The sequence below is a fragment of the Streptopelia decaocto genome (assembly GCF_964273445.1).
Source record: "Streptopelia decaocto genome assembly, chromosome: 7".
Taxonomy (NCBI): Eukaryota; Metazoa; Chordata; class Aves; order Columbiformes; family Columbidae; genus Streptopelia; species Streptopelia decaocto.
The window spans coordinates 13,779,440-13,800,175 of record NC_138661.1 but is presented as its reverse complement, the minus strand read 5'-3'; the positions used below and the strand labels follow the sequence as shown (position 1 = coordinate 13,800,175).

The 20,736-nt window shown below is 39.6% G+C and overlaps 2 protein-coding genes across 3 annotated transcripts in view; one reads left to right on the top strand and one right to left on the bottom strand.

Moving 5' to 3' along the window:
• SETD3 (SET domain containing 3, actin N3(tau)-histidine methyltransferase) overlaps positions 1-2,529 on the bottom strand; it is a 57,238-nt gene extending 54,709 nt beyond the window's left edge. The window contains exon 1 of the mRNA XM_082057777.1: positions 2,371-2,529. The gene's annotated coding sequence lies outside the window, so the exon portion shown is untranslated. The remainder of the gene's footprint in view (positions 1-2,370) is intronic.
• A 343-nt stretch (positions 2,530-2,872) lies between these two features.
• On the top strand, positions 2,873-20,731 carry CCNK (cyclin K). 2 transcript variants are annotated; one of them, XM_082058851.1, is made up of 11 exons: positions 2,873-3,003; positions 4,581-4,847; positions 5,808-5,889; positions 6,484-6,615; positions 7,447-7,552; positions 7,697-7,754; positions 10,041-10,210; positions 11,782-12,065; positions 16,055-16,088; positions 17,206-17,280; positions 19,399-20,731. In XM_082058851.1, the coding sequence occupies exons 2-11, from the start codon at positions 4,651-4,653 to the stop codon at positions 20,013-20,015; spliced, it is 1,755 nt and encodes a 584-aa protein (XP_081914977.1). In that variant the 5' UTR covers positions 2,873-3,003; positions 4,581-4,650; the 3' UTR covers positions 20,016-20,731. The 2 variants fall into 2 exon arrangements, with proteins under 2 accessions (XP_081914977.1, XP_081914978.1); XM_082058852.1 differs by having other exon boundaries at positions 2,913-3,078.
• Positions 20,732-20,736: the final 5 nt, after the last annotated feature.

Below are 20,736 nucleotides of genomic sequence, written 5' to 3'. Positions count from 1 at the left end.
TTTTTTTTCTCTCCAAATTCCTTTCCAGGAGAATGAAAAAATCCCTATTTTCATTTTTTCTAAACATGTTCTTCCTTTAGAAAAATATTAACCTCACTTTGTAAAACGCAACTTGTAATTGAGAATGAAGCAAGTCACATGGATTTATTTCAGTCATTAGCACAGAGGTGACACAACAGCACAGGCCTCCAAAACCCCTTGATGCTTAAACTATGGCATCATGATGTGGCCTTTAGCAAGCACAAAACACTATGACATTTTCATAGTAAAGATATGGATGCCCCGAGATCTCCAACACTGTCGAACTGCCACTTTCTTACACAGAGCAACCACTTAAACAGCCATTTGCTGAAAACTACCCAATACATCAGTTTAACTGTATAATCAGCATCACTATGATAAAGTATGTAATACTTTAGATATACCTGACTATATTTTTTAGAATGAAAGTATCACTAAGATGTACACCTTCCTATGCAGAGAGACATTATGTGATTTATTTTTAAACTTATAATTTCAATATTGTACATAATTTATTTAAAGACTCAGATTTAACTTCTGTGTACAGATCAGGCCATCTCTAAATGGAACCAGCAACACAGAGATTACAAATTATTTCAGGGTTTGTGACATTTCTTACCCCGACATCCTAAGTCTATTTCTAGGCAGAACATGCCATGGAATTATTTTCAACTGTACTTCAACATATACTTCAATCCAGCTTGCTAAACATAACTGAAAGCTCTATTAAAGCATAAGTTGGCATGCTTGAAGCTCTACCATATTAAATTACTTAACTGAGCAAAAAATATCTGGAAATACCCCCGCCTTTGTGCCCAGGCGCTCCAACAACTTGTACACTGCCTTACTATTTTATACCAGGAATCAGACACCAGACACGAAGAATGCTACAGCTGTTTACTCACCTACAAAATATTCTATGTTTCACTTTATAGTTACAGGCTTACAACAACTGAAAGAAGAAAACACTCATGAGACATTAAGCTAACATTAGTAGCGATATTCACAGAAAAAAAAAGCTGTCACCTGAAGAGGCAGGTGCTTATGCTACATGCTCTTAGAAGGGAAAAAGGTAATTTGCCTTCAACTTGATCTCATGAGCAAGCTTAGATTCCAAGGACAAATCCATCCAAAAGAGCAGATATCAAGCTTGGGAGAAGACCAAGCTTCAACTGAGCTGTGAGGGACAATTTCCAAAAGGAAGAACTGAGCTTGTCCTGACAGCTAAATATTGTCTTTGGGTAAAAACCCCAAATGCCACATAAATTCAAAATTTAGGAAGTTGCTAGGAACTAAAGACAAATGCAAAGAACGGCCTAAGCTTAAGCAACTCTAAGCAAGGGCTGCTGGGTAAGAAAAAATATGAGGAAGGATTCACAAGAAGTTCTGTCTCAGCAGCTGCTGTAGTTACAGGGGGAGGCTGAAACATCTAGGCTGTTTCAGGAGCAACACCCCTACAAAAAAAACATTTTAAATTATTTACTCTAATTTAAAACCTCACCTTTCTTCCTCCAAAGGTTTTACCCCTTTACTAAAGCAGGCTGAGGACTGGGTGAGAAAAGGAAAGAAACCAGAGCACACTTTTCCTGCCAGAGGAGGGCTCTGAGGAGCCACACACCAGCTGAAACGCTCCTGAGCCAGACCTCGAGAGCGGGAGGTACGGGAGGCTCTGGAAAGCTGAACAAGTGGGAGTAGGGAGTATTCAAAATGTGTCACACATTAAAAAGGGAATTACATCACGGGAAAAGCAGTTTTAAGCCATTTGTTTTACTCTGGTTTCTGATCAGCCTCTTGAAAAGCGGGGTGAGGGGAGGATAGGACAAGGGAAACGGGCGTGAAAACGCGAATGTCACCGCCTCGTTCACTTCAAACCCGCGCAGACGGGGCTGAAACTACACCGACCCACCCACGGCGGAGCACAGTGAGCCGGCGGCGGGCCCGGGACCGCACGGCAAACGCCTCCGGCCAGCCCGTAGGAGGGAGAAACGGCACGGCGAGTGGGCGCAGGTCCCGCTGCCTCCACCGGCGGGGCGGAGGCTACGGCTCCCGGGGGAAGGGCCGTGGTGCGTGGGCGCCCCGGCGGGGGAGGAGGCCAGGGCCGGCGCCTCGAGGGGGAAGAGGGGGCGGCGAGGCCTGGGCTCCCGGAGCGCGCCCCGGGGCGGTGGTGGACGGGGTGCCGGAAAGAGTGGAGCCTCCCGTGGGAAGGGAGGCGGCGGGGCCGGCCGCGGCGGGGCGAGGCCTCTGGAAGGGATGAGGAGAAGGGCCAGGGCCCCACCGGGGTGGGGGGAACCCAGCCAAGGGGCAACCGGCTCAGACCGGAAAAGGACCTCGGGCACGGCCCGGCCTTACCTCCCTCGCGGCGGCAGCTCCTGCCTCGCCTGCTGGGAGCGGCGCGGAGCCCGAGCCCCTCGCACCGGACACCGCTGCCCGCGGGAGGGGAGGCGGCGGCCGAGCTCGCCCCAGCCCCGCACTCCCGGCTCGGCCCCGCCCGCCGCCTGGCCCCGCCTCCTCCCTCACCCCGCTGTCGCCAATGGTCCAGCCAGAAGACTCTACGTCCTCCAGGACCCCTAACAGCCAATCCCCAGCGACCACCCCTTCGTCTTCTCTACCGGTCTTAAAAAAAAGGGGCAGGGCCGCTCCCTCATTGGCTGAGGTTTAACCCACGCCTTTAGCCTCCTACTGGCTCGCACAACTTGCAATCTTCTCCCTCCGTCTTTCTGATTGGCGTGCTTCAAGGCTACGGGAGCACGTCGCCCGCCTGCTGCTCGAGTTTAGCAGCTGCTTAAGGAAACGGGATTGGCCGTGGCTGTTCTCGCTTCTCATTGGCCGTCGGGCAGCAGGAGCCCCGTCCCTTGTAACGCCGACGTGATGACGCAGCGAGCGGCCTGGCCTGGTTCCCAAGATGGCGGCGCGCAGGGCGCGGAGGCTGTGCTGTCCGTAGAGGCTTCGCGCTCCGGTGGGGTTTCCTCTCCTGCGCGGCCGGTGAGTGCGCCGGGGCCGCGCGGAGTCTTGGGGCGCCTAGGGCTGGGGCCGCCCGCCTTCCTGGGCCTCCCGCTGGTAAGCGCCAGGGCCCAGGGAAAAGGAGAAGGGAGCGGGGAGGCCGGGGTGGGGAGCGAGCGCCTCCCCGGGCACCGGCAGCTTCGTCTGCGGCGGGCGGGCCGCGGCGGGAAGGAGCTGAGCAGCTCCCGCCGGTTCGGGGGCTGGAGGTGACGGAGCTGGGCTCTCGGCCGGCCGGCCCGTGTAAGCTCGAGGGTAAAAAAGCCGGGACCGAGCTCCTGAAATCTTCTGTGTGTTAATGGGGCGCGTGGAAAGGCGGAAGGAAAACTTTCATTATTCTTTTTGCTCGTGACTCTTTGGATCAAGATGCTTGAGGGGGTTGTTTCGGAGCTTTTCGGGTTGATGGATTTTATTCTCGGTTTGGTATTTGGAAATGTGTTTTCTGCTTATATAAGCAGGACTCATCGCTTGGGCGATGGGGTTTTTAAACTCTTTTAGAGCGTTAGGAAGCGGAATCGCTTTTAAAGAAAAAGAACAACTCTAAAACCTGCGCTTTCTTGGTAAACACGGTGGGATTGTGTGCTCTTGGGACAGAGCTAATCGTTTGACTTTGGAAGTTCTTTTAAGTAGCCGTTTACTTATTTGTGACACAGTTTGGATTGGTCCGTCGCTGATACCATTAGTTATGAAGGTTCTTCCAAAACCGATGTGAAACAGAGACCATTTCGTTTATTCTGAAAAAGAGAAACTTTTTGAAGTTGAGTGTGATGCTGATTGCAGGCATCTTTTTTTTTGGTACTTCATGTGATCTTTCTTCCTTTTTCAGAAGGGAAACATCTGGAAAATTAACAGCTTAATTTTAAGAGTTTCATGTTTGGGTCTTCCTCTGACTGTTTTGCTTAGAACAAATATATTGCATCATAGATTAATCACAATTTGTTATGCAAACCTTTGCAGATGACAGTAGTAATTTCTGTATAGTATCTGTAGTTTATTGAATTACGGTAAGAGTAGTTTTGTACTTGGAAGAACCACGACTTCTGTTACCCTTTTTTCTTCAAGTAATAGTAATACAGACCACTTGACAAAGCCTTTTGCCAGGTGGTTGCTGCTGTCTTACCACTCAGGGGTATTTGGGAGACCAGCTGGGTATTTAAATTGTCATTCCGACTGAACTGACCAATATGGCTCCCAGTTATGAATAGTGACTTGGTTTCTCCCCTCTCCACAACTTTTCAAATCTTGCTGCCGCCATCACCACATTGTTTTTACTTATTTCGTGGATGAAGTAGGTTAAAGTTGTTCTACTAAGAAGCAGCAGATATTGTTGATAATGCATCCTTGAAGTTTCTTTTTTGAACAGCTCATAGCAAAGATAACCGATGTCTGTTTCTTTGAATTAAATTTGCACTGTACGGGGAGGATAAGGGCAGGGTGAAATATTGCTTGCTTTTGAGCATGGAAAAAGTTAAATACTATTCCTCTTTCCTCATCTTTGAGCACAGGGGGGAGGGGGGAAGTCCACTCTGTTTGTAAATAAATCACTTTTTCGTTTCTTAAAGGTTCTGAAGCAACTATCTGAAGATTTCCTTTTTGAAAACTTAACAAGCAAGAACAATTCTGTTTTAATAAATGAAGGAGAATAAAGAAAATTCCAGCCCTTCTGTAAACTTGGCAAACCTGGACCATACAAAGCCATGTTGGTACTGGGATAAGAAAGACTTGGCACATACACCATCCCAGCTAGAAGGGCTGGATCCAGCTACTGAGGCACGATACCGCAGGGAGGGGGCCAGATTCATATTCGATGTGGGAACACGGTTAGGGCTGTATCCTTTCAACCCATATTGATATGAAATGGCTTTATGAATGGGGATGTACAAGAAATGTTATGTGCTTAGCTGTTCAAATGTTTCTTAATAATTGATCAAAAATGTTTTGAAATTCACTTGCCTTTTGCTGTAACACGTTCCTACGCTGTTTTTATCTGTTCATTGGATAAATAAATTTTCAACTGAACTGCTTTGGCAACAGGGGATGCAAATGTGCCAATTAAGAATAACTTTTGGCAGTTATGAAACTTGGTCTCTTACTACATGAATCTGCATAACTTCTCAAATTGTGAATTTTGCATTAATTTTTCTACATGCTTTGCCTCTGATACTTCTAACCTCTACCTCCCCAGTCTTGTTTTTGGTGTATTTTTTGTTTGTTTAGATTGGGATTTACAACTTTGTATAAACTAGTAAGTTGTCCCCACTGCCCAATTCTCTCACAGACTGCCACTTAAACTTTTTGCTTCCTGTATTTGTATGCTTTTTTAAGCTCCTCAGTTTTTTTGTTTACTAAAACCTGGTGAAGACGAAAGTTTACTCTTCTTCTTAATCCTTAAGGAGAAAAGAGCATGTTCAGATTTTATTTGCATTTGTAGTTGTGAATAGTTAGTGAGTTTGCTCTGCACCACCACTTTAAGGTGAAGTGATAATTGTTCTCTTCCTTCCTGCACCTGCTGCTGGTTTTGACTTTCTCTGAAGCAGGTCTGGTTTAACATGAGGTTGACCTTGCGTGAATCCTCCTGTAAACATGATCGGGACTGTGCACATTTCCAATAAATGCTTTAGGTATCAACTGCATCTGGGCTGAATCGTAGTATTTGCAGTGTTTTCTAACTGAATGAGCGGACAATTACTTGAGGTACTTGTTATAGCGGAATGTTTCTTTTCTTTTGTGAGTGTTTGGCTTTAAATTTGTTTTATTCTCTGTTTGAAAGTCCTTAATCTGCCCCGCAGACATTATGATACTCTAGCAACTGGAATAATTTATTTCCATCGGTTTTATATGTTTCATTCCTTCAAACAATTCCCAAGATATGTAAGTATTTCCAATACTGATGATTTAATAGAGTGATTGTACTAGCCGTGGGCTATTTGAAATGATTATGTTACTTGGGTCCTACTGCTGGCCACCACTCTGATTAAAAATAAGCGTTTTATCTTTTAATCATTGCAGCTTAAAATACACTGTTCTTGCTTGTTTACGAATTTCTATTTATGTTTAGAAACATATTTATGTTGACGTTGTAGTTACGTCTTGCTGACACTATTCTTTAGAAGACTAACAACTGTAGTTCTGGCACTCCTGAATTGGCTAAAAGAAAAAAAGTGTAATACCATCTCAAAACTGTTTGACAAACAGTGCTGAACCAGGACAAATTCAGCTTTGGGTTTCTGACCTTTAAATAAAGTTGCATAAAACAGACTGTCCTCCAGGTTCTTTATTTTTCCTTTGAGAAAGTCAAAGTTTAAATTAACACTGTAGTAAAATTAGAAATTAATATGCTTATTAAGTCTTTCCTGGGAAACTTCTGCAGAACTGTTAATGGAAAGTGACAGCGCTTTTACAACACGATGCTGTATTGCATATCTACATGCAGACAACTGTTTGAAAGCACTTTCTTTTTTTTAGGTGACAGGAGCCTGTTGTCTCTTCCTAGCAGGAAAAGTTGAAGAAACACCTAAGAAATGTAAAGATATAATTAAAACAGCTCGTAGTTTGCTAAATGATGTACAGTTTGGACAGTTTGGAGATGACCCAAAGGTAAAAATACTCATGTTGACATTGATTTCATCCTATTGTACTCCAGCAAAGTGACATACATTCATTAAAGTACTGGCTGATTTTCAGTTGTTCGAAATTAAATTATATGGTGAGCATGCTTTTTTGGCTAATGTGATCAGTAACTACAAAAATAATTCCTACTAGTACAAGTAGCCTTGGGACCTGACTGGATAATTCTTTGTATAAAAAGTTTACATTTGATTTCATGTAAATTCTGATGTCATTTTGCAAATTCAAGTAAATTTAAGTTATTCCAGATTTTAGTGATTCCAGCTAGAAATGTCATCAAGACATAAATCGTATTTGACAGTCTTGATGTCATTTTAGGAAACAATTAAAAGCAAAACTAAAGAAAGAGAACTACATCTCAAAAGGGTTGAAGTTTCCTGTTTAGAGTATTTGGCTTTGCAAAACTATGCTTTTCTCAAAATTTGCTTGTTATAGATAGCCGAAAGAACTGAAACTCAGGAAAGAAATGATGTGGTGAGAGCTTACCTTTTTGTTGTGATTTTGCGTATTTGGCACTTTTGTGCTCTGTCTGGTTCAGTTCTTTCCTCCATGGAGGAAAAGGAATTTTAAGCACCTCATCTCCTCTCTTGCCCCAAATAAATGTGAACAAAAAGTATCTGGGTTTAAAATAATGTTTGAAGCTGTAGAAATTTCTGTTCTCCTTGGAGACAAACCCTTGTCAAGCAAAAGTAGACAAACACATTTGCCTGGAGATGCTCTGTAGTCATGCTCTATACTAGCATAAAGTATTTGTGAGTAAAAGAAGGAATAATATTGTGATTGCCTTGTTACATTCTCCAGGAAGAAGTGATGGTCCTTGAAAGAATCTTACTACAAACAATAAAGTTTGATTTGCAAGTGGAACATCCGTACCAATTTCTTCTCAAGTATGCCAAACAACTCAAAGGTAAAATATTACAGAGTGAGGCAGTAATGCCTGTTATTAATTTTCAGAACTTAGTTTACACTAGCAGTGCAAGAGTATTCTATTCCAAACTGTTTGTCCTTCCTAATAACTTTATTCCTTACAACTTTTCTGGTTGTTTTTCAGGAGACAAAAATAAAATTCAAAAACTGGTTCAAATGGCATGGACATTTGTCAATGACAGGTAAGATACTTCTGGGAAACCTTTTGAAAATGAAATAGTTACTGTTGCTTTATTCTGGGATTAGATATTTCTTTGACAAATGCTTTTTATGTTTTCTGTATGCTATATGTTTACTTGATCGTGTTCATCACTTTTCCTTTCCATCATTCCCATGATAGTTCCATTGAACAGGGAATCTAGGATGAGTGTAGAAATAGACCATTAAGACCGTTGTAGTTTTGTGGTAATGATTTATTGCTGCAGTAAAAAAAAAAAAAAAGTTACTGTTTGAGCAGGCCAAATCAAATTATAGACCTCTAGGACAGAAGCTGGCGTCTTGCCCAGTCTGAGATGCGGCACATTCTGCGAAAAGAAATTACTTCCCAGTTCCTTTATGTTGGTCAAGTTTGTTTTTAAAGTGATACTCTGGTAATTGTAAACTAGCCATTACATTCAGTGAGGAATACAGTTTTAATGCTAGATTTACAATTTCTCAAATAATGGATTTGCAATACAATGATCACATCAATCAGCAGGAGTGTGTGTAGAAGCACTTTTCATATGTAGTGTGGTATTGAAAAGAAACAAAAAAGCCTCAATGCACTTTAGTCTTGTTGAGGAGGATTCTGCAGAGATGGGGAAGCTAATTTGCCAAGGACGATTAAATGTAATTTTTCATTTCCATAGCAAACCCTTAAGAAAATGTTGTAAGTGGCCTGACTATTTAGAAATGCAAAGTACATTACTTTCAGTCATACCTATAGAAGTAGAACACCATTAAAAAAGAGCTGCACTTGTATTCATATGCCTAGGGTGAAGTAGCCCAGTGTGGGTCCAAATTCTGTAGATATCACCTAAACTCTCCAAATTAATTTGAGCAAAAGGTCACTCAGCATATTTGAATGTCAAGAGATGTTTACTTCAGCTGCTGTCAGCCTTGCATGTGGTGATCTTACAGGCTTGACTATCACTGTTAAGTTTGTCAGGGAAAATTTTTGTTATATAACCGTCAAACTATGGACACTACTGTACTTGGAATTAGATGGTGTTCAATAATTCAAGAAGTGTAATAATTAAAGAAAATGTACTTCAGGAAGACAATAGTATGAAGTTGGAGTGATTGTTTCAAATAATACTTATCTCTGTTCTTGAGAAGCTGCCATATTAGAAGTGTACTTATTTTCTGGGATCCTGGTAAAATAATTCTGTTCTTTGCACTACAGGCCTTTAGAGTAGGGCCTTCTGTTCTTATACAGCTGCAACACACCCCCAAGTGAATTTCATGAAAGTAATAATAAGAAATCAGTGTTCTAAGGGATAGTTCTTGTGTATTTTTACTGTTTACTGCTGACCTGATTCTGACCCTATTTAAGTATCCCATTGGCTTTCAGTTATGTGTAGCTCACTGGAGAGAAAACCATTTTAAACCACTGTTTAAGCTACTGTTTTGATGCATTTAAGGACACAATAATGAATTTGTTGGTGAATTTGCAGAAACTGAGCTGGTTAGCTGGATCTAAAATTCTTGAAGCAGATCTTATGTTACAGAATCTATGAAAGAAAAAAAAATTAAAAGGGCAAAAAGGTAATTTAAAATTAGTATCAGGAAACAATAACTTTGATTTAGACAGGAACTTAGTTAATATTAATAATACTAATAATATTTTAACATTAGTTTTAACAAAGGGTGTTTAAGAGAGAACTTTTTACAGCCTGATGTAAAACTTGCATCATTCATAACAAGTTGCTTTACAAGTTCATGTTGGCTGTTCTCTGGTGGGTTTTTTGGTACTTGTTTACATTTTATTGAAATACACTTGGAAACTCCAAAATCTAAGTGTGGACATTATTCCCTAACCAGTGCAGTGCAGTGACAGCACACTGGTGCAGCAATGAACGTGAATGCTGTATTTAGTTAATGCTACAGGTGAGACTAGAGTAGAATATAGCTGCCCATACTTGGAATGTAATGCTGTCTTTTCCCTTCTCTTTCACACCCATATAGTGTTAGGTTTTCTATTTTTAAACTCCAAACTTGATGTGCCTCTGGGGTGTATTGCTTCTGTAGGCATAGGCCCTCTGTATTATCTGTATAAAATGACCTTGTTTCATTATAGCACTAGTGCAGAAACAGTTTAGTTTTGTGAACTCTTTTGTTTAACAAAGCTTTTAATTAAAGTTGTCTAAGATGTTGAAGTGTGGTGGGATTCTATACCATTAGTTATAGATGCCATACATTAAAGTTTTGTACTTTGACAATCAGAATTATCTTCAGGGTTATGTTTTGTTTTGTTTTTTACCCTCCAGTCTCTGCACTACCCTGTCACTGCAGTGGGAACCTGAGATCATAGCTGTTGCAGTTATGTACTTAGCAGGCCGTTTGTGTAAGTTTGAAATACAGGAATGGACATCAAAACCAATGTACAGGCGATGGTGGGAGCAATTTGTACAAGATGTTCCCGTTGATGTTCTGGAAGGTATGAAAAACATTTGCCACAAACAGAAGAGTATTTCCTTTAACTGTGTCATCTAGGTCATTGGTGAATGCAAATTGCTTTCTATCTGGGTTTTAGTCAAAACAACTGTGTATATAACTCAGGACATACATGTTATTCATTAACCAGGTTTTCAGTTAAACTTACAAGACTGGCTTAGTCTGGCAGCATCTTTAGTTATCATAATTAGTCTTCTAGTCAGTATTTGCTTTACTGCTTGTTTAGTTTATAACACAGCTAATTAACTGCTAACTTGTCATGGTGTATGTTTTCTCTTTTTAAATTTGTTTTTAATGATTCCCTTCTCCCCGTTTTAAATAAGCAGCTCCGCAAACACTGGAACTAGTGGAGCCTGGTTTCCAGTGGTTTTCTCATTGATGGTTGACCTCTTTAACCGAATTATACTAGGGCAGCAGTCACATTTTGTAGTGTATCACAACTGAGGGATGAATTATGGATCTTTTTCATCAATAGAGATATCTTAACACTATTCACTTTTTGTGTGTATATTGTTTATATTGAGCTGCTGCTTGCCCTCTTGAGAGAACCTCAGGAAGTTCATAAAATAAAGCAGGGCCTCTCTTGAACCTTGTTAAGTAAATTGTGGTTATGTGGCCACTAATTTGTCTTTATAATAAAAGATTTTACTAACTTACCTGGTACAGATGTTAGGATAAGCAAACTTCTAATTCCATAAATTGCTTTAGAAACCTTCCTTAAAAATTGATGCTTGTCACAGTCTGGAGCCTGGGTCTCAGGAAGTTTTAAACAAAACAGTATGTGTTGCAGTTCAGGTGATTTAGCCTTTGTTGCTCTTTGAACCTCCAAGTTCAAGCAGTTCTGATGATTTCTGAAATGGTTACTTGCTCTGTTTGTATCCTGGCTTTTTTTCAGAGTTGGTTCAGATCGATCTCTTTTGAATCCCTGCCAAAGAGGGTTATAGCACGGGAGTCTCTTCAGTTTCTGCTGCTGTGTCAGTGAATGTTCACTGAAAGAACTCACGTAGCTTTTCTATGGAGGTTTTCTTTTACCCGAGTGCTGCTCTTGAGCCTGATTATCAAGTCGTCCTACATGTTTTCTGACAGACTTTTAGCTCCTAACATGTTGGAAGAAGAACGTAGTACTAGTCCTTTGCTTAGTTTCCTGAAACTTTTTTTGACTGGCCTAACTTGATGTATATGTTTTAATATATAATCTTCTTTTACTCATTTTCTTACTATATTACTATCCTGTTGTTCCACTGTTACCTGGTTCTCCAAGCACACGGTAATAACATATGGTATATTAACACCAAGACACTTTGTTGTTCTTCTGCAAGGTGTGACTATAGATCTATGTATTGTTTAGCGTAGGCAGAAGAAACTCAGAAATGCCAGTATAAATTGAAAATATCTGGTTTTAAAAAAAATCAAATCTGTGGTCATAATAACAATGAGTGATGTTTACAATATGTTTTTCCAAAGTTGATGTCCAGTAAAAAGATTATTGTGTGTTAAAGGTACACTGGTACATTATGGGTATATAATCTTTTGGATTTATTTTTTTTTTTTAAGACATCTGTCACCAGATCCTGGATCTATACTCACAGGGAAAACAGCAAATGCCTCATCACACTCCTCACCAGCTGCAGCAGCCACCATCTCTTCAATCTACACCCCAGGCCCCCACGGTACAGCAATCGCAGCAATCACAGGGCTCAGAGCAATCGCAGACGCAGCAGCAAAAAGAGTCGCAACAGTCAGCACAGCAACAGCAGCAACAGCAGCAAACACAAGCGCAGCAATCTAAAAAGCCTTCTCCCCAGTCAAGTCCTCCTAGGCAGATTAAAAGACCAGCAGTAAGTTGAAATTTGAACGTTAACTTGCATTTTCCTCTCAGGTTGATCTGACATCTGTTTGATTTAAAGGCTGCGGTGTGCAGCAGACTTCTGTTTGCTTTAAGAAAGAGGTTGGTGATTAACTTTGTATGGTAAATTTCTGTTGGTTATTTGGCAAGTGTGTTAGCGTAGAGCAGGTTTTACCCTTTTGGCACAGCACATTCTCATTCCACTCGAGGCAAAACCTGTGGAGAAACTTTTAAGTCAGTGTGAGTATAACTCTCTGTGGTTCTGTGCTATGAAATCTTGTTGGTTTTGCTATCAAGCAGGCTTGATTTAGGGAAGATCTCTTGTGCCATACCTGAATGTAGAGATGTGCACAATGCTGATGAAGACATCGTTTGACTTTTTGGCCTTTGATTACAAATTTAAGAGAATGGTGGCTTCCAAAAACTATGTCAAAATTCTTAGAAAAGTTTTCTTTCAAAATAATCTAATAACAATAGAAGCCTATAAATTCATCATACATTAAAGCCTCACTTTGCCTGTTTTATCACCTCATAATTGACAATGAGAAAGTACATGAGCAGCTGGATATCACAAGTACTCTTGAGTGCTTTTCCACACTCATCAAGTACAAATGAAGCTTTCAGACCTTAATCTACACTTTCTGTATTTGTGGCTTTTTTTGTTTTGTTTTGACTTATCGAGAAAGAAAGAAAGTGTTAAAGTGTAACCCAAATCTGCTTGTGTGTACTTAGTAAGAAGAGTGTTTTCAGAAGAAAAATCTTTGGAACAGGTCCATTTAGGAAGTAAAGTTTGTATAGCTTTTATAGATTTTGTTCTAACTTGTAATTAAAATGCATGCCCAAACTAGAGAATAGACATCAAGGGAAAGGAGAAAAAAAAAAAATAAAAAAAAAGGAAAACCGGAAGAAGCAACACATGATGAAATGAAGTGGAAGTATGCAGCGTCTTCATGATAGCAGCCTCCCAAAAAAGAGAGAAAAATGCGACTCTCTAAAGTCTTGGTCTTTCGGTTACAAGATACAGCTTACTACTAGAGGGGAAAAATCTACGCTGAAATAGATAGTTCTTGCACTGAACTTTAGAGTTGTTCAGGATAGAAAGCTGATAAAAAAGTAGCTTGAAAATTGGTAGATCTCTTTATAGGCAGTATGCATTTCTTTTCATCATTTTTCTGCCATCAGCACACACTCAGCTTGGGTTGTCAGATCTTTAGTGCAGGGAACTCTTTTCTTGTGTAGGACACTTTGGCACAGCAGAAGCTCTAAATAACAATTTTGATTTTTCTATGTGTATCAATCTGATTGTAAGCTCTTATGAATTGTTCATGTGAAGGCTCTACCTCTACAGTGCTAGTGATTTCACGCCATCCCATGTGTTATTGAAGTACCTCGTGTTAAAAAAGTGATGCCTTTTGCATAGGTAGTATCTGTCGTTGTTTAAGAATTGCCTCCGGTCAAGCCCTCAGATCAGCCTGCATTTTCTTAAGAGTTTGAGGTCCACCACCTAATAATTAAGGAACTAAATGGTACAGATAAAAAGCTAAGTCCTGTTACACTGTAGGCATACAGAACAAATATAACGTGAAGGGTGACTCACAGGAGGAGTTTTGTAGACTAGCATGAAAAGCAAATGTGATATCTGAAATAATTCTTTCTCCAGAAAGCAGTCTAGGAGAAAAAGATGTGTGGTGTTTGAAAGATTGCTTCTGAAATATTCTTCAGTCAGATGTACCATAAACCTTACTTAAAATGTTTGCCTTCTTCTATAAATAGGGTTTTGCATCATGCCTCCTTTGGTTTGTACAGAACATAAATACACTTTGTTCCTGGAGGCCAGATTTTCCATTTACATGAGCTCTTACAACTCCATTACCTTGGGCTGAGCCAAGATACTTTCAAGCAGCTGAGGCATCAGCCTATGACTTGCAGACCCGTACCAGATGTCAAAAGCATCTGCATATCCTCTGCATCTCTGGTGGTGAAGAGCACTTGAAAGTTCAGTTGACTTCACTAAAACTATGCTGGTGAATCATTAGATGTAAATAGTATATTTAGTTTGATTAAACTAAAAATTGTGAGTGGGATTGATTTTAATACATATAGAAACGGCACTAAAAGAACAGTTCCATTGTGGTATGACCTTATTATGAAAGTATTAAATAGGGATCAGCATGCTAATAAATTGGTAGTGTTGACCCTGGAATGTCATGACTGGAGTAATACAAACTACAAGGCAGTAGAAAGACCAAAAAAAAGCTCATCTGTATTTTATCAGTTGCCATTAATAGAGAAGCTATTTAGATTCTTACAAGCTTTGATTTTGTTTCTTCTTGATTTTTTTTTTTTGTTGCTGTCGCTTCTTGATTGTAATATTTTTTTGACATAAATACAGTTTAAACTAATGTTTATTTTTCTTTCACGTGAGCTATTTGGCTCCATTTGCTTGTTCTGTCCTAACAGTATACTTCAATGATGTTATCTTCTGAACATCACTCTGTGTTAACAAATGTACAGTAACCGAATTGATTGCCTCTTGAAGTGATCAACTGACTTCATAGAATGAGAGTTTTTTGGAGATGTTGCAGGTAGTGCTTCTGTTATAAAGTGCAGGGAGATCGGATGTTTGCATTCAGTTTTACAGACAAGGAATTTAGTGCTAGAAAATCAATAAAAGGTTGCCCAAGCAAAACAAAGGCAGCAGATGAATCCGAGAGAGTCACCAAGGAAATTATGTATGTTTGGAATGGGAAGATAAAGATTATCCGTAAAAAGTAGGGAAGCAGCTAGAAGGTGGCTCAAGGTGAATTGAAATGTCTGTTGAAGGAACGTAAGAATGAGATAGCCTCAAGCAGACCATGAGTACTTTTCTACACAGCAGAAATCTTGAGAATATCCATCAAAATTTAAGAAAAATTCATTGTTCAAATGGAAGTGAAATGCAGGTCCATTCTTGCTGCAGAAAGTAAAGCAATGGGAACTGAGCAACAATTGATGAAGGTAAAGCCGCTAGAGGTAAATAGTCCCTTTGAAAAAACACCTTTCATTGAAATGACAGAGAAACTATGTACCGGATCCCTCTGACTTTTATTATTAATTCTAAATGCATTTGTAACTAAACTTGTTGTACTTAAAATTTCAGTTAAGTTTCCTTTTTTTCTCAAAGACCATCAACTAGCCATCTCAGACTAAGTAAAATGGAAAGATTTTTCTTAATCCCTTGTCTGTGATTCTTTAACAAAACAAACAAGCAGCAACAACAACAAACTTGTGATTGGAAGGATGATGTGAGGTTTTATGGGTTTTGCTCAGTATGCATGAATTTTCTGGTGTAAGTTTGGCTTTTATACAGTGCTCTCCATCTGAAGGCCATCTGAAGGCTTCTGAAATGTTTTACACCAAGCAACACTTCCACTGCTGTCTTTTCCCTGTGAATAAAACCTAAAGGCCTGAAGTGATTTTGGCAAAAGTTGAATGACAGATCAAAGCAGAATCAGGAACAGAGGCCAAGTCTCTTGCTTTCAGCTTAGTGAGCAGTTTATCAGGCCATGATGTATATGCAGTGGATGGTAAATAAACAAGATGTCCTACTCAACAGTGACAACAGTGGGAAATGCTGTATCCAAAATAGCTACTATTATATTTTTTAAGGCTTTTCATTCTGAAAGTTAAGTTGGGCTTTCCCAATGTGATTTGACATTGTTCAGTGTTTGTTTTGCATCTGTCTAAAGAGATGGGATATTATTAGCCTCCTAATGAAAGTATAGGAACAAATAAAGGGTTTGTCCTGCCTCCTTTTAGGGGAGGGAGGAAGAAACTGGTTCTGAGTTGGAAACAGGTCCTGGTTTAGTCAGATCTGTACAAAAGCTCTTCAGCAGGCTCTGTTTCCTATTTTGCACTCTTGTTACCATTTTAAAATGCTTTATGTTTTGCAGTGGTCTAATTTCCATCCTTTTTCTTTTTTTTTTTTTTTTTTTTTAACAGGCTGTATCTCCAAAAGAAGAAACAAAGCCAGCAGGTGAATGTTAATGCTCTATTCATATTGCTTTCATTTTACTGTTTTAACCAGAATAAGTCATTTGCTACCGTGTCCTTAGTTTGTTTGCTTGCAGGCTTGGCAGTTCTAAACTATTCTGATCCTAATAGTGCATATTTAAATATATACTGTAACTATTTTTAAAATGTTCCTAACTGCAAAACTTGAAAAAACAGAGTGTAACTGGTGCACCAAGAGTCCCTTAATACAGTGTATTCAGTAGAAGTCAAACTTAAAGTAGAAGCTAAACTATTCAGCTCTCAACTTAAAAACTCCATCATTTGGAGTAGTTCTTCAGCAAGCTGTGGGACCTTGAAGTGACTGAAGGTACCATGTCTTTAAATAGCTGAATTAATAAGAAGTCTGTTGGTAATCAGTGGGATTTGCAATTGGTTGTTGGCATGGCTGCCAGTAAAAGGCATTTTGTATCTCTATATATAGTCTAGCTTAAGAAATACTTTGCTGCAGTGGTCACATCTAGTTATTTTGTTGGTTTGTTGGTGTTTTGTGGTTTTGTGGTTTTTGTTTTGTGTTGTTTTTCGTTCTGCTAATTTGGAACCATGTATTTGAGGATAGCTGGGATGTGATTCTGTAACCTTTTCCTAAGTAAGTTTGGCACTTCTCCCTCTCTGGCTCTGCAGATAGATTCCAGAGAGCTGTTTATTCTCCCTCCTCTCTCCTGTGCAACTGCAGTTTTGTTTGGTTTCTAGACACGTTCCCCTCTCAGAGCATAGTTCAGCTTCTCTTGAGGTTTGTTTTAACTATTTATAAGTTACAGTTTTGTGCTAGAAGATGTATGTGTCCTCATCTGCACATTCATAGTGTTATTGGAACAATTTGTCTCTAGTTACAAAATACATAGCTTGAATTTGTAGGCATGTGTTCTTTTGGAAGATGTGAGTTATACTTGAAGCCACTTTATTTATAGGAAGGTCTTGATTTTAGTTTTCATTATTAAACATACACAGTGTATAGGATTTCCACTGTACTTTTGCAGAGTGTAATATATGATATGATAATCATTAGTGTGAGACTAGTGACAGACTTTGGAAAATATTGCAGAGCAATAGCCAATTAGGCATTTCCAACTGTTTTTTAGAACCACCACCACCATCTAAAATTCCTAAAATTGAAACTTCACATCCACCAATACCTCCTGCACATCCGCCTCCAGGTAAGCTTTTATGTTCTAAACCACATTTAGTCCTGCAGTTATTGTCTTGCTTTTAATTTAGAGGGTAGTAGCAGTATCGGGGGAGGGGTTGTTGCCATGATTAATCAGCTTGGCAAGTAAAAGCTTTAGGTAGATAAGCTGCAAGAGGAATTTCATCTTAGTAGCACAGGCTTTTCCAGACTGAAGCAAAAAAACTTATTATGGAAGCATCAGTATGCTAGCTGGACAAAGGCCAGATGAAGCTGTGACTGTTAAAGGCCTTGAAGACTAAATCTAATGGTCACTAGCAGGCAAAAAGGGACTTATGTTCTCAAAAGAATGGCAGGTGCCATATTATATTACTAGAGTATCTTCCAAATGACCTATGGAAGTCTTCCATGTAGAAATTCTGCAGGTATGTAACTTCTGAACAAGAAAGGGGATACTTTCTTTGCTGTGTCCCAAAAGAGGACTTTCATCTGCCAGAGAACTTTAACACTGTGCACATGCCTTATGCTTGCAAAATAAACTGTACTGTTGTAAAAATGTGCTGCCAGTGCCTTGATGCGTTAGCTGTCCTTCCAGTGACCCATAAATTTGACATAAATATTTTATAGAGCAAGGTCCATAAAGTAACTGTAAGATGACAGCTTGTAACAGGGAATTACAAGAGAGAAAAACAGTGCTCTGAAATATAGTGCAACTGTTTTTTCCCATTGGTTAAAATCTAATTAAGAATGAAGGGGTTCTTCTAAATATCATGTTCATTATTCCTTCAGTTGTTAAATCTTGAATGCACATCTTGCATCCAGAATGATTCTGAAAATGAGCAAATAGGGAAGTTACTGTCTGCTATAATTCATGAACTAGAAGTCATTGAAATCACAGGTACCGCAGCCAGCATACCCACCTTGCATGATCTAATTATGTAGATGACAATTTTGCTGTTAATATTATGACTGCTTAGACAAGTTAAATCCTATTTAGGCAGATAACAAATTTGTTTCCTTTATTACCTAAAATTTTCCTCTTAGAATTTGCTTACACAAGCAAATCATTGTATAAGCACTGGAACATTTTAAGAACCATCTTTAGAGGCCAACTCTTGTCCTTTGGGGCTCTGAGGAAAAATCAAATGAAAACTAAGAATTTTTATTGACCAAGTGAACAGAAGTACTAGAAGGTGGATTTACTTCAAATTCTGTTTAGCATTGGCAGTTTACTTATTGGATATGACTGCTCTGTATTTGCTTCTGAATAACTTTTCTTACTGAACAATGTTGTAGATGCCTTTATATATACAAGCAAGATGGATGTCAAGATGTCCTAAACTCTTTATTGTTGGGCATTTTAATACTGACTGTTGCTGAGATGTTGCCGTTAGGTCAGTCTTCTTGTTATGGTATTCTTTTATAATGTCTGAAAAAAAAAATTAAGATTCTTATTTAAAGAAATGGGCCAAGTATAATTCTGTATAACTCTGACCATTTTATGAGCTTCCCCAGACTGTCAGGTACTGAGTTCCCTGAAACTAATCAGTGGAACAAAGCTGATCAGATTTCATGACCCACGCAATCTATTGCACTTACCCTCCGGTTTTCTTTTTTCTTTTATTTGGTAAACAGGTTTAGAACTGAGTGTTAAAGACCTGAGACTTTGGCCTGTACTCTCAAATAGTATTTCCCAACATGAAAGGCAAATGCAGTGCAGAGGGTAATCCCAGGCCATCTGGAGTATAAGAGGTAGCAGAGACGCCTGGACTAAAGAAGGTTGAAGCACTGATCAAAATATTTTTTTGGCATCTCGGGTCCCATGATTTTTAAATCTGCAAGTTGTGATTCTGTCCATTCAGTCTGCTAAGTTCTGCTGATTGTAGAACAATATTAAAATTATAAGAAAATAGTAACAAAAATGGAAGATGTATTTAACTTTTAGAATGGGAAAAGTTGAACTTGGAGCTTTGTTATGCAGCTTAGTTGTATTCTAGTGATATAAGACCTGACTAGATACCATATGGCATTCGGAGACCTAGGGAATTGAGTCCTCCTTTGATATGCTAACTGGAAGAAAAGTATAAAGTATTCAGAGGCTGTTATTGCCACTGTTCTTTAAAACAATACATGAAATTTTGTTTTCCAGAGCGCAAGCCTCCTTTGACAACTACAGTTTCCATGGGAGAGGCAGAGCAATCTACTACTGTGGACTCAGTAGATATGCCAAAGGTCCAGATTCCTCCCCCTGCTCATCCTGCCCCCGTACATCAACCTCCACCTCTGCCGCATCGTCCCCCACCCCCACCCCCCACCAGTTATATTACAGGGATGTCTACTACAAATTCTTATATGTCAGGGGAGGGTTATCAAAGTCTTCAGTCAATGATGAAAACAGAAACTTATGGAGCTTTACCACCAGCCTACGGACCACCAGCTCATCTACCATATCATCCTCATGTCTATCCTCCCAACCCTCCACCACCAGTTCCACCTCCACCCCCTACTTCATTCCCCCCACCCAATATTCCACCTCCTACTCCGGGATATCCTCCTCCACCTACATACAACCCTAATTTTCCACCTCCAAGACTGCCTCCAACTCATGCAGTGCCACCTCATCCACCTCCAGGGCTGGGAATGCCACCAGCTAGTTACCCCCCACCTGCTGTTCCCCCAGGTGGACAACCACCTGTGCCACCTCCAATCCCACCACCTGGTATGCCACCTGTAGCAGGACTTGGACGTGCTACGTGGATGAGATAGCATGAGGTAATTTGCACAATATCCCTTTATGTTGACTAGGCAGGAGTAGCTGGCCAAGACCTACTTTGTAAAGATGAAGAGGAGGGTAATTTGTATAATTTAGATGAAGAAATGAGGCGGTGAAATGAAAATATAGCTGATCTGTTTGCAGTTTTGTTTATGGTGAGTTATATAGGCTTCTAGATTTTAATCAGCTTTGCAGTATCTATTCTAACTTTATACATTTGACTTAAGTTTAATTCGTCTTGAGTTATTGCAGCACTCGATTACTTTGTACTGGCAAAACCAGCCATATTGGCTCAATTATATCAGTAAGAAGAAAATTTCCTTCTAGAAATCGGTGCCTATTTTTGAGTATCAAAATAGCCAGATACCATGAAATTTCATCTATGGCAAGAAACTTCGTTTTTAGTAATAATTAAAACAATGGGATGTTAAACATAAAAGCTACTTTATTTAAGAGAGATTCTGATGCTAGCTGACTGGAATCATTTTGAGGTGTTTGCCTTGCTGATATTTTTGGTTTGGAATGTACTGGTATCTTAAAGTATTGTATGTTTACACCTATTTGCAAATTCCTGTACATAATATATATATTTTCTAAGTGTGAAAGTCTGAATGTAACAACCTGCTGTGATGTACATCCTGGTTATAAATGAGACTACTTTGTTCACATCTACCCAAATAAAATTGCTTCTGAATTTAGTGGATTTCCAGGTTT